At 32.0% G+C, this 13,226-nt stretch overlaps 1 protein-coding gene and 1 long non-coding RNA gene across 2 annotated transcripts; both read right to left on the bottom strand.

The window, feature by feature from the left end:
- Positions 1 to 302: 302 nt before the first annotated feature.
- LOC134696181 (26S proteasome non-ATPase regulatory subunit 10-like) lies at positions 303 to 7,315 on the bottom strand. Its single transcript, XM_063557839.1, has 6 exons — positions 7,202 to 7,315; positions 4,756 to 4,848; positions 2,927 to 3,025; positions 2,483 to 2,584; positions 1,921 to 2,019; positions 303 to 534 (listed from the first exon to the last, which is right to left on the bottom strand). Exons 1-6 carry the CDS (start codon positions 7,202 to 7,204, stop codon positions 394 to 396), a joined length of 537 nt encoding a protein of 178 aa, XP_063413909.1. The 5' UTR covers positions 7,205 to 7,315; the 3' UTR covers positions 303 to 393.
- Positions 7,316 to 10,322: 3,007 nt separating this feature from the next.
- On the bottom strand, positions 10,323 to 12,996 carry LOC134696453 (uncharacterized). Its single transcript, XR_010102949.1, has 2 exons — positions 12,888 to 12,996; positions 10,323 to 10,732 (listed from the first exon to the last, which is right to left on the bottom strand). It is a non-coding gene; the product is annotated as an uncharacterized LOC134696453 (long non-coding RNA).
- Between the last annotated feature and the right edge of the window lie 230 nt (positions 12,997 to 13,226).

The raw sequence follows: 13,226 nt of genomic DNA, 5'->3' as shown, positions 1-13,226 counted from the left end.
GATATTAGCTTCACTGATGACTCTTATGTAGACGAAACGGGCGTCTGGCGTACTAAATTATAATCCTGGTACCTTTGATAACTATCAGCAACGCAAAAATCATTGAAGGACAAAAGTTACAAAATATATTTAAACAAAATCGTTACGAGTCTTAGAGAAGGAAAATGAGGAAAAAATTACCATGGAACCATTACAAGCCAAAAGTCGCACAAAAACGGGCGATATAAGCAGCAAAAGAAAAAAAAATATTAGCATAATTCCAGATTTTTTTTTTGTGTTTCAATCAGAGATTTCCCACATTTACAATATTACACAATAGTAAAAGAAATTTCAAAAATGCCGCATTTACCTTCATACTGAATGAATATGTACCTTTCTGAAATCCAATTTGTCTTAAAAAAAATATGAATATACCCTTATGCATATACTAACATCTTTGTCTACTTGATTCAACAAGTCTAAATCTTTGTCAAGCAGTACATGAACTATTTCTATATGTCCATTGTCAGCTGCCCAATGAAGGACTGTTCTACCCTACAAAAGAAATACATAAAATATATAATTAGAAAATTATATCTGGCGTCTGTAGAAATGTCAAAATGATGTATACCACAGAATAGATAATACAAAATCGAAAGAAATAAAGAAAACAAAGAAATCTGAAATGTTTAGAAAGTAAAATAACAAAAAGATCAATCGAATGGATAAAAAATGTCATAAACCTAAATAGATACAGGCATTTTCTTATGTAGAAAATGGAGGATTAAACCTGGTTTTATAGTTAGCAACCTCCCACTTGTATGACAGTCGCATTATATTTTTCGGATCAGTAACCTCTCTTCAAATCAATCAGAATAATCTGCCAAAGTACTGGTCTGTACTCCTGGGTATTTGTCATAATATGTTATAGGCGAGTACTGCCCAAAACTGTTCTAAGATTTATCATCAGTTCTTGGATGAAAGCTGCTATGGATTAACGTTTGAAATTTAATTTTAATGATGTTTGTTCTAATTTCTTTATGATAATGCGTATGTAGTTTAAAATGTACATTGTGACTTGGATGGAGAGTTGTCTCATGGGCATTCATACCTAACCATCTTATCAATATGTACTATTTCAGTTATTATTTACAAAAATAGTACATGTTCTTTGGAAACACAAATATATACAGAACTCTTTGGAGATTTTTATTAGAGGTAAGTATTTTATTACACGGTGATTGTATCAATTATAAATAAATATTATCACATTTTAAAATCTTTACGTATAGATTTGTATTACAAAAGTGGTTTAACAAGATTCATTCAAAGTTTGCTATTAGCAAACTACAATAGTTTATAAGATCATACGGTCAATTTAGCAAAGAAAGGCAATTGTAGCATACCGCTGTTAAATAAATCGATTTTTCTAAAACAAATTTTCTGTGTCATTCTTCTCTCTTGTAGAGAGTTGTCTCATTGGCAATCATACCACATCTCGTTTTTTATACAATAATTAGAACTTTTAAAAGAAGAAACAAAGATATTCTACAATATTTTAGATAACAACAAATGAATACAATATAAACAAATATAGTAATTTTTAGTTCTGTTAACTTTTTCTGACCTATTTTAGGAAAGTTAAAACGGAGTGTTTAATAAAAGACAATATCCCCATTTGGAAAGACAGTTGTAATTTACACTGTAAAAAATATCATTCAATAATATGAGCTTTCTTTTGTTTTGATCGATATACCAATTTTGCCTTATTCGTTGTAACCTCAATGGCGAAAGAGTCTAAACATTCTAAAATTTAATATGAGATTTATAAATTTTATCAAAGATTTATCATTAAAAAATGAATCATTTATGTATTCAGCTTATCTTATATCCATTCTATCAAGTACAATTTATTTCTGAAAGATATCAAATGATACTTACATAGTCTGTCACTCTGTGAAGATCACAATCGTTGTCAAGTAGTTCAGACACAATCTCCGCTTGTCCATTTTCAACTGCACAGTGGAGTACAGACACGCCCTGTCAATAATCAGTATAATTGTAATTATATGAACAAACACATATAACATCTATGAATAAATGCCAGACAGCAGTGATGGCCATGAACATAAAAAATAACTAAAGACAAAAAGGATGTTAAAAAATAAAATCACAGTGTGAGAACCCGCTAAAAATATTGTAAGCACGTCTTTTTTTGCTTGGTTAGCAGTTTTCTGCTCCGAAAGTTAAATTGAAATCAGTTATAAAGAGAGGCGTCTTTCATTTAAAAATACCCTTTACAATCTTGAAAAGGGGTTTATGGAGCCTCCTGACTTCTAAATGAGTTTGTTTTTGTATATTGTTATTCTACAATACCACACGAAACCACGGTCACGTCCATAGTGTGATGTTTATCCACAAATTAGAGCATAACATTTATAGAACTTTAAAAAAAAAGTTAACAAATCCATCAGGATTAAAATTTTGTGTTTCTAATACTTACATGTGTGCGTGTGACTTTGTTTGGGTCAAGTCCTCTACCAAGAAGATCAGAAACAATTTCTTTATGTCCATATAAGGCAGCAATATGAAGGATTGTCCAGCCCTGTGTTGACGATAATACGATATATGAAACTGTTAACATACTAGTGATAACTTTGAATATTTACTAGACTAATAACTCATGCATCTATTGGACTGTTTGTCTAAAGATAAATGTGTCTGATGCAGGCGCTCGAGGAGACTCATATCCTGAAGATCCATGAAACTGCATAATGTATATAACAATAGTGTGATGTTTATTTTTCTCAATTTTTTATTTTCTCTTGTTTGCGGTCTTCTTCGTCTTTTTTCCTAATTTTTTGTTTTTTGCCATGGTATTGTACTTTTTTTCAGTTTTGAAAGACACTCTGATATTTTACGCTTTTTACATAGACACAGTACTTACATCTGGTGTTAATGCATTTAAGTTAAAGCCATTGTCAAGTAAAATTGAAACGATGTCCCTGTGTCCATAAGCAGATGCATAATGAAGTGCAGTCAAGTTCTGCAAAAAAGATCATTCACATAAACACCTTAAAGTTTATCAATATGTTATAAAAAGGCTAAAACATGACTTTTATTACATGCGGTGTAGAAAATAAGTATGTTTTGTAGAATACTGTCTGTAAGAAAAATGAAGCAGAAATTTGCCATTCCTATTATGTAGGTTTTATTGTGGTGGTATTTTTTTGTTACCGAAACCAAGCAGTGAAGTTAAAAGAAACTAACTTAATTATGACTTCTTCTTCATTTTTCACCATTTCTTCAAGCTATTTCCTCCTTTCACGTCTTGTGCGCTTAACAAAGAGCTTGGAATATATATGATTTTATTTTGTTATCATTAGGTGTCAGACAACCAATTACTCCGTCTACTTTAGAACGTATGTACTCTGACACAAAATGTTGCATTTGATGTCAGTGTTTACTTAAACTAACCAACAAATTTGCAAAAATGAAACTTTTGGTGAAAGAGAAAATTAAGACCATTTTGGTTCAAAATTCACTTGTCTATGAGTCTGCATTAAAAATTCAGCGCTCCATAGTATACTAATTAAACATTTTCAGCAAAATAGGGGTTATTTTTGGAGTAGCTCTTTTCGAATGTAAGTTTTTCTTATAAGATTTTAAAGGTATATTGAAAATTGGTATGCAGAAAGCTGATATATGTATAATTAAGGATAAACCTATGAATTTAAACTTAGGGTAAAATATTTAGTAAGCTGTGAAAAATGCAAAATTAGGCTGAACAGACAGAGATTTTTAATTGGTGATCTGACACCTCATTAGATTAATGCGTCCGTTGTTCAATAGTCAGTACGCGAAAAGTGACTAGAATTAGCCGTATTTGGCACAACTTTTTGGAATTTTGGATCCTCAATGCTCTTCAACTTTGTACTTGTTTGGTTTTATAAATATTTTGATATGAGCGTCACGGATGAGTCTTATGTAGACGAGGCGCGTGTATGGCGTACTAAATTATAGTCCTGTTGCCTTTGATGGATATTTACACCTCTGGGTCGATGCCGCTTCTGGTGGCCGTTTCGTTTCCGATGGTATTACCAGCCCAGTAGTCAACACTTAAGCGTTTAGGTGTTGACATGAATGTCAATAATGTGGTCATTTCTATAGATTTCCTGTTTACAAAATTTTGACTTTTTCGAAAAACTAAGGATTTTCTTCTCCCAGGCATAGATTACCTTAGCCGTATTTGGCACAACATTTTGGAATTTTGGATCCTCAATGCTCTTCAACATTGTACTTGTTTGGCTTTATAATATTTTGATATGAGCGTCACTGATGAGTCTTATGTAGACGAGGCGCGCGTCTGGCGTACTAAATTATAGTCCTGGTGCCTTTGATGGCTACTGGTACAGGAAAGTCTTGGGTTGTATTTGTATGTCTGTGATATATATTTACACAGTTGTAGTTTATCCCAATTATTGTACATTTTACCAATCAATTCTTTTTATGTTGGTTCCCCAATGATGTCAATTGGGAGGTTTAGCTAGCTACCAAACCAGGTTTAACTCGATCACTATTTTCTTATTGGTGCTTGTATCATTCAAGTCAGATATATGATTGTTGTTTTCTATTCGTTTCGTTAGCTGATATGGCTCAAGTTTTCTTGAAAACGTTAATCAAATGCATTGTGTGATTTTTTTTGGATAGTGCAATGTGAGTTTTATATCAAATTCAACTTACTTTGTTTATTCAATGGATGAAAATTAAACTTACATCGGATTGGTCAACATAATTTAGCAGTGCTCCTTCCTGGAGGCATATTTTCACTGCGTCTAGGTTACCACTCTTCGCAGCCTCAATCAGCTCCTTTGTTTATAAAAAGAAAAGTAATTGACAAAACTTCTTCGTTTGAATTTGTGATTGCTTGTATGAAATTGCATGCTGATGAAACTTGTCGCTATATTTAAAAAAAAGATTGACATCTTCATCATCTGATTACATAACTTTTGCAATAATATGAGCAACACGTCGTTTGCCAAATGTGGGGCAGAATCTGCCTACCATGTCTGAGCACATGAGCTCACCCCAGTTTTTGGTGGGGTTCGTGTTGCTTTGTCTCAAGTTTTCTATGTTATGTCTTGTGTACTATTTTTTGTCTGTTTGTCTTTATATAATTTAGCTTAGTTTGTTTTCGATCTATGAGTTTGAAAGTTCCTCTGGTATCTTTGATCCCTTTTTTGTTAAAATATATACTTTGCTAATATGGATACACAGGTACACCATGCAAGTTTTGCCAAACAACGTATTAGTTTGTTCTGTCTTCCCAAATGTTTTTAACATAAATAAAATTTAGAACATCTGATAACTTTTGAATCATATTTATTCGTTGGATTCCAGTTTTCGCGGGTTTCGTTGGTACGTAAACCACGAATTAAAATAATAAACGACACACATTTGTATCAGGTTGTATGCAGACTATTTAGCAAAGCAACAAAATCAGGTATCTACGAAAAGGTAACTTTTCCGCAATCCACTAAAATTTGTACCTACGAAAATAAATGAATCCACAGTATAATCTTTTTGAACAGTCGTCAGTTTCTTACAAAATAACAAAGACAACATCAATAACAATTAAACGATAATATTTTAAAGTCGATGACTGAAATAATAGTGCTATATATAAGGCTTGAAAAAATGTTTTGAAACTTGTCTGTAATCGAAGACTGTGTTTTAACCCTACATGTTTGAATTAAATTAGGTATCGGAATAGAACCCCTTTTTAGCTCACTTGGCCCGAAATTTTGTGGCGTCCGTCGTCGTCGTCATCGTCCGGCGTCGTCTATTAACTTTTACAAAAATCTTCTGTAAAACTGCTGGCCCAAATTTAACTAAACGTGTTTTTACTTTTTATTTTACAAATGAATCAACATGACCAAAAAGGTCAGTTGACCCTTTAAGAGTTATTGCCCTTTATAGTCAATTTTACCAGATTTTCTTAAATTTTTGTAATCTTTTACAAAAATCTTCTCCTCTGAAACTACTTGGCCAAAATTATCCAAACATGGCCACAATTATTATTGGGATATCTAAAAAAAAATGTGTCCGATAACCTGGCCAGCTAACCAAGATGGCTGCCATGACTAAAAATAGAACATAGGGGTAAAATGTAGATTTTGTCTTATAACTCTGAAAACAAAGCATTTAGAGTAAATCTGACATGGGGTAATATTTTGTTTATCAAGTCAAGATCTATCTGCCCTAAAATTTTCAGATGAATCGGACAACCGGTTAATGGGTTGCTGTCAGTGAATTTGTAATTTCAAGGAAATTTAGTCGTTTTTGGTTATCATCTTGAATATTATTATAGATAGAGATAAACTGTGAGCAGCAATAATGTACAGCAAAGTAATATCTACAAATAAGTCAACATGACCAAAAAGGTCAGTTGACCCTTTAAGGAGTTATTGCCCTTTATAGTCAATTTTACCAGTTTTTCTTAATTTTTTGTAATCATTTACAAAAATCTTCCCCACTGAAACTACTTGGCCAAAATTTAACCAAACTTGGCCACAATCATTATTGGGATATTTAAATAAGAAAAATGTGTCCGATGACCCGGCCAGCTAACCAAGATGGCTGCCATGGCTAAAAATAGAACATAGGGGTAAAATGTAGATTTTGGCTTATAACTCTGAAACCAAAGTCATTAGAGCAAATCTGATATGGGTAAAATTGTTTATCAAGTCAAAATATATCTGCCCTGAAATTTCAAGATGAATAGGACAACCGGTTGTTGAGTTGCCTCCCCTGAATTGGTAATTTTAAGGAAATTTAGCCGTTTTTGGTTATTATCTTGAATATTATTATAGATAGAGATAAACTGTGAGCAGCAATAATGTACAGCAAAATAATTAGGGACAGCACCAGGACTATAATTTAGTACGCCAGACGCGCGCCTCGTCTACATAAGACTCATCAGTGACGCTCATATCAAAATATTTATAAAGCCAAACAAGTACAAAGTTGAAGAGCATTGAGGATCCAAAATTCCAAAATGTTGTGCCAAATACGGCTAACTGTAGTCTATATAAATATATAATTATTATGGCAATACAGCAATACTCACGTAATATCATAGTATTTCATTTTACTATTTCCAATATATTATATTCTAGACATGAGACAATATTTTTTAATTATCATTCCAATTAAAGCTTACCATAATCTGTTCTTAAGCATCAGCATTTTTTCTTAACACTCCTTTGATTTGAATGTTGTTTTTTTACAAAAATGGCAACCGCAGTTTAAAAGGTTATTTTTCCCTTGAACAACAAACGACAATGTCACCAAGCATATCCTTCCTTATTTATTAGAACTCAAATATGTTCCGTATCAACTTTAAACATTAAGTGTGTGACATAAAAAAAATAAGATAATCAATATAACTAAAATTCACATATAAATTATACTCTATATACACAGTTATTCAATCACAGCAAATAGTCCAGTGTCCCCTGTCCTCATTTCTAACGACTTTTTGATTTGGGACCCCAATTTATTTATTTGTGATGATGTTGGTGGATTGAGTATGAAAGTCAACTTTTCTTCATCAGATAAATTTTGAACGGAAAAGTTTAGCTCCAAATTGTATAAACAGTTGCTCACATTTCTGTGAATTACGTAATAATATCTTAACGAACACTATGAAGTGTAATATGCGAGGAATACATATTACTTTAATACTTAAAAACTGGTCATCTTGAACTGCCTACGGGACAGTAGTATTGACTAAGATAGCGATAAGGACTGAGTCGTAGGCGAGGGCATTATCGCTGTCGCACTCCATCCAACTGTCCTGCAGGATGTCTTTGAATCACGATAATGACCAGTTCTTCAATTACTATTATGTTTAATTCATTGAGGAACCATGTTTTTTTAATATTCACATACATAGTTTCAAAATGTTCAAAGCAAACTCGAGTTATTTATATAGGAAAGAGTGAAGACCAGTCATAGTGATAACTTTAATTTAAGTGCAATTTTTCAGTATATGAATACAAAATAAAGTTTCTATAATTCATAATTCCCGAGAAAATATGGTAAAGAATTCAACGACTTCAATATAAAATTGAAAACAGAATAAATTTTAATCAAAGGGACATCTCTCAGACAGAGAAACCACGCCTCACCGGTCATTAACATTGAAACATCTGTTACCGACCAGTTTTATGGTTTGTTGTGTTCTGTTAAAGATCGATGGAAATTATTACTGAAGAATAAAGAACATCGTGTGGCCTCTTGTTATCCAATAAGAGAAGCTAATTCTAAACCGATATTAAATAAATATTTAAATTACATTAGATATAAAATAAGTCAACTATATACTAGATTTCAAGAAGAAAAAAGCAAATATAAGCCACCTTAAAACCCTCATTCATTACAAAAACTTATACCGTACAGTTAGCAATAAACGGTTCTGCATGAACAATTAAAAAAAACACAATTCAAACGAGAACACTTACCATGATATGCTTACGGCAGAATGTATACAATATAATTTACGAAATATTACCAATGTTATTTAAACTGATCGGGCGGAGCTCACGTTTTAATTTGCATAAGGACAGTCTATTTGAAGATGTGTGTGACAAGGATGATTACCGTTATAATCATTAGTGATTTCTAATCACCTATCAGTGTTATCAAAGTAATTTACAAATGAATAACTGGACATTTCATTAATGAGTTTATCCTAAAACACCTATTCATAGATGGACTGGTTTGTTATGAGCGAACTGGTGAAACTCCGCCCAGTCAAGTGAAATAAATTGAGTAATACAATCATGACAGACATAAATCAATGACAACCACTTATCAAGTACATTCTCCTAGCCACCGGGGGTGGGTATGTGGGTGGTCTCAACATGGGTTTATGGGTACAGATGTGCAGCTGGGATTTCAACCCCCCCCTTTCATATATTGTAGTGTTGTGAAATCCTGACCCATAAACATATTTCAAGGAAAAATCATAACCCATTCATATATTCCTCAGTTATCACATATTTATTTTTTTTAAATCCTGACTTGATTTTAAACGATAAAACAACATTTATTCAAAAATCTAATCAAAAGATAAAAATTATTGACCCATTGACATATTACTTTGGTGAAATCCCAACCCATTGATGCATTTGATGTGTCAAAAAAAGGACCCATTCCAGCGACACATCTGTATATACCTTTATATAGGATAAGACCCCCACCCCGTGCTTCTGACTTAGGACAGACCGAAAATGTGGTAGGTTTAAAAATGTTTATGAGTGGTCAACCCTCTTCCTAACCTAGAACAGAAATGCTACAGCACAAAATACGAACACGTTGTAAAAAACCGGTTTAAGAATGGATTAACTCACAAAATCGATACGATGCACACACACAAATAACCCAACTAACACAAAAGTAATAGTCACAACACATCGGTATAACAGTACTCGCTGTTACTGGTAGCTAATATAAAACGATTACAACAAATAGTTAAACCATATTTTCCAAGACTATGGTACTGTACTATCTATAAAAACATATAAAACGAATTTAGAGTAAGAAAGTCTTTTTAAATCATTTAAGAAACGCAATGTAAAAATATAAGTATACAACGGTATCACTTGGATGTAAGATTATGCATATTCATAACTTGGCATGCATACGGTACGTGTTTTTCTGTTTTGTATCAGTCTGAGGTGTTGATCCCCCTTTCAGCTGATATTTATAGTTGTACTGTTATACCACTATCCGTAGTAAGTGGGGGGAATGGCACTAACCCGCCACATTCTTAATGCGCCTTTCCCAACTCAATTCAGTGATTGTCGTTTGTTGCTGTGTGTCATATTTTTTTTCTGTCATTGTTTTGTATCATGATAAGGCTGTTAGTTTTCTCGTATGAATTGCTTCACATTTGTCTTTCGAATACTTTTATACATGTTGTCTAAGCGGTATGAGTTAACATCTTTGTTGAAGGCCATACATAACCTATAGATGTTAACTAATGTCATGTCATTTTGGTCTTTTCGTACAGTATTGTCTCGTTGGCAATCATACCACACCTTCTTATTTTAATTTAGCAACATATATTTAGGCGTACATTTATTTGTTAAAACCAGGGCAATGAGTTTACATGGATCGTAAATAAATCTATTTGCTTTATAAAAAAAAATATCATACTAAAATTATGTGTGTGTATTGGCTCGTTTTTGGTAATAATTATACAGGTTTAGCCAGACTTCCCTTCGACTGATATCTGCTCTTTGGTCTGGTTGTTGTCTCTTTGACACTGATTCCAATTTCCATTTTCAATTTTAATAACAAGAAAAGTGAAGAAAAATTAGGAAATAAACCATTTTTAAAAATAATGTACTACAATTCAATCTATCAATAGTCTTGTTAAACATGTCACGTGATCATTTAGCGCAATCACACAGTCCAGATAAACAACCTCCAAAGAAAATGTTCACATAACACGTCCGTTGTCTTTTCGGTCCTATTGGACGTTCATCGTAGGGAACTAATAACATGTCGGCTGATTTACATTGTTCGCAGTAAGAAATCAATTCATTTATCGCTATTGACATTTTTGTTCGTTCTAGCTGCTGGTATGTCCGTAATGTGTTAAGTTCATCACATAAAATCTTTTTCTTTTTTTCATCGTCCATTTCTCTATGATTAGAGATTTACAGTGGAATTAAGTTAGCACCTGAAATATATGAGTTCAAACAAGTTCAAACAAGTTTTTATCGATTTCAACATCATTTGATATTTATGCAAATACACCAAAACACGCAAGTTAAAAAAGGTATTCCTAACAAGATTGCTACTGTCATGATACTTAATGGAAGAAAGATACATACAACCTAATAATAAACATTAAACTTCTATCATACTTTAGTTTATTGTTAAAATCAAGTCTGTGTCAAGCGATTGTAATAGGAAATACATGTATGTGAACATTTTGTTATGGTTTGAACATGAGATACACGGTTAACAGGACAGTGAAGTTCATCCACATAGTTAGAGGGAAATTGGTATCTTTTAAATCATAATTAGAGGGAAATTGGTATCTTTTAAATAGTCAAAACATTTGTTTAAGGTGGTATGGGAGTCTAAAATAAAAATGATAGAATTTGTTCATACTTTGCAAAAACGTAGTATCTACTGATATATGTTGAAAAATATAATAAAAAAGATAGGTCACCGCGCATTTTTTTCGAGCTACAGGATGTGACAAAATGACAAATTTTGTATGGATTATACAGGAAAAAACACCATTTTGTGATTAGAAACTAAACAAAATGATAGAATTGTTAAATAATAAATGAATAGATAGCTTCCAGACAATGCTTTGAGAATATCAAAAAAAAAGATACAAATGTAGGGTCACCGTACGTTTTTTCCGGCTAAATTACAAAATAGATAAATTCCATGTAGAATCCTTCAGAAAATGCACTGTTTTCGAGTTACCTCCCCTTAAAATGACAATTTAAAAGAAAAATAAAAACAACAAACAATAATCAACATTTGCAAAAATATTAATATTTATAAGTTATATTCTTATAAATTGTTTTTTTTAAATGAAAATTCACATTAAATATCTGCATTCCTGCATCAAATTTTGCTATTTTGATAGAAAATATGGACCTTCGGTTCTCTGTTTTTTACAATCCAAGATGGAGGAAGACACCCATACCACCTTAAAAGTAACAGATTTAAACAAATCTTGTTGGTTTTTTGTTTGTTGTTTGGGGGGGGGGGGGGGGGGGTTGAGGGGGTTGAGGTTAAGTTTAATTATAAGCTTGAAAATTATCAATTTGTTTGACACTAAAAGTATTATATTGAAACACCAACAATTCTGCTTACAATAAAATGATTTTTTGTATCTTAATTTATTCATGTTGAATTCCAATAAAGCTTACTGTTATGTCTCTGATCATTAGCTATGAATAAAAACTAGTTCACTGTTGATAATGAGTCAGAAATCCAACAAATAAAATAATCAAAAGAAATTGTCTTTGGCTTCGATCATCAAAATTTGTCGTAAAAATGCTATCTTTGTCTCAAAAGCGTATCATCTACGAAATTTGGTTATAATTAATAATAAAGATGTGCTTGCCATGCAACGAGACAACTATTCACAATAGTACAAATATAGTAGTTGTAAGCAACAATGATAAAAATACATGACATTTATTTTTACTTTTCACATCATAGTTTCAACAAGTTATTAAGAACTAAAAAAAAGAGATGATAAGAAACGCTTTGATGTGACATCTTCCTATCAACACAAACGATCATACAGTAGCTGTCGTTTGTTTATGTATAATTTATACGTGTTTCTCGTTTCTCGTTATTATATAGATTAGACCGTTGGTTTCTTATATGAATGGTTTTACACTAGTAATTTTGGGTCCCTTTATAGCTTGTTTTTCGGTGTAAGTCAAGGCTCCGTGTTGAATCCATACATTGACAAATAATGGTTTACTTTTATAAATTGTTATTTGGATAGAGAGTTGTCTCATTGGCAATCATACCACATTTTCTTTTTTATATGATAGTTGTTAGATTCTGTGTCATTTGGTCTCTTGTGGATAGTTGTCTCCTTGTCAATCATACCACATCTTCTTTTATATGTAATAGTTGTTAGTTTCTATGTCATTTGGTCTCTTGTGGATAGTTGTCTCCTTGTCAATCATACCACATCTTCTTTTTTATCTAATACATTTTGTTTACAAATATGTAAGAAAAGTTATTATTTCGTGTAAACATTAACTTTGATTAAAAAAAGCGTATATCAACTTTGAATGAATAGGTTTGCTAGATATGGTAAATTTAATCATTAGATAATGTAAACTTACTTGGCCATGTTGAATGAACTTCATATATTTAGACTGAGTCACGACATAAGTATAATATAAATTTATACATATGCGTATACTGAGTAACAAAAATAACGCGCCACATCTTCGCATACTACATCAAGGTTTGAGAGTCGTATAGAGTAAGGGAACTTTTGAGAAAGCGTTTGAGTGTCTGTGCAATTTTCATATCTACTTTTGTCTTTTACTCTTTCTTCTCCATTTTTTTTCATCAAAGTGTTCTTAAAAATTGAAAACTGTTAAGGCATTTACTCACAGTTTATTTTTAAAATCCTTTAATTTAAGTCTTTTCGCGTTTTTTCTAAATAGAATTGACAT

This window comes from Mytilus trossulus, chromosome 14 (genome assembly GCF_036588685.1).
Source record: "Mytilus trossulus isolate FHL-02 chromosome 14, PNRI_Mtr1.1.1.hap1, whole genome shotgun sequence".
NCBI classification, from domain to species: domain Eukaryota; kingdom Metazoa; phylum Mollusca; class Bivalvia; order Mytilida; family Mytilidae; genus Mytilus; species Mytilus trossulus.
The sequence above is the reverse complement of the archived record's forward strand: the minus strand, read 5'-3'. Positions and strand labels throughout refer to the sequence as shown.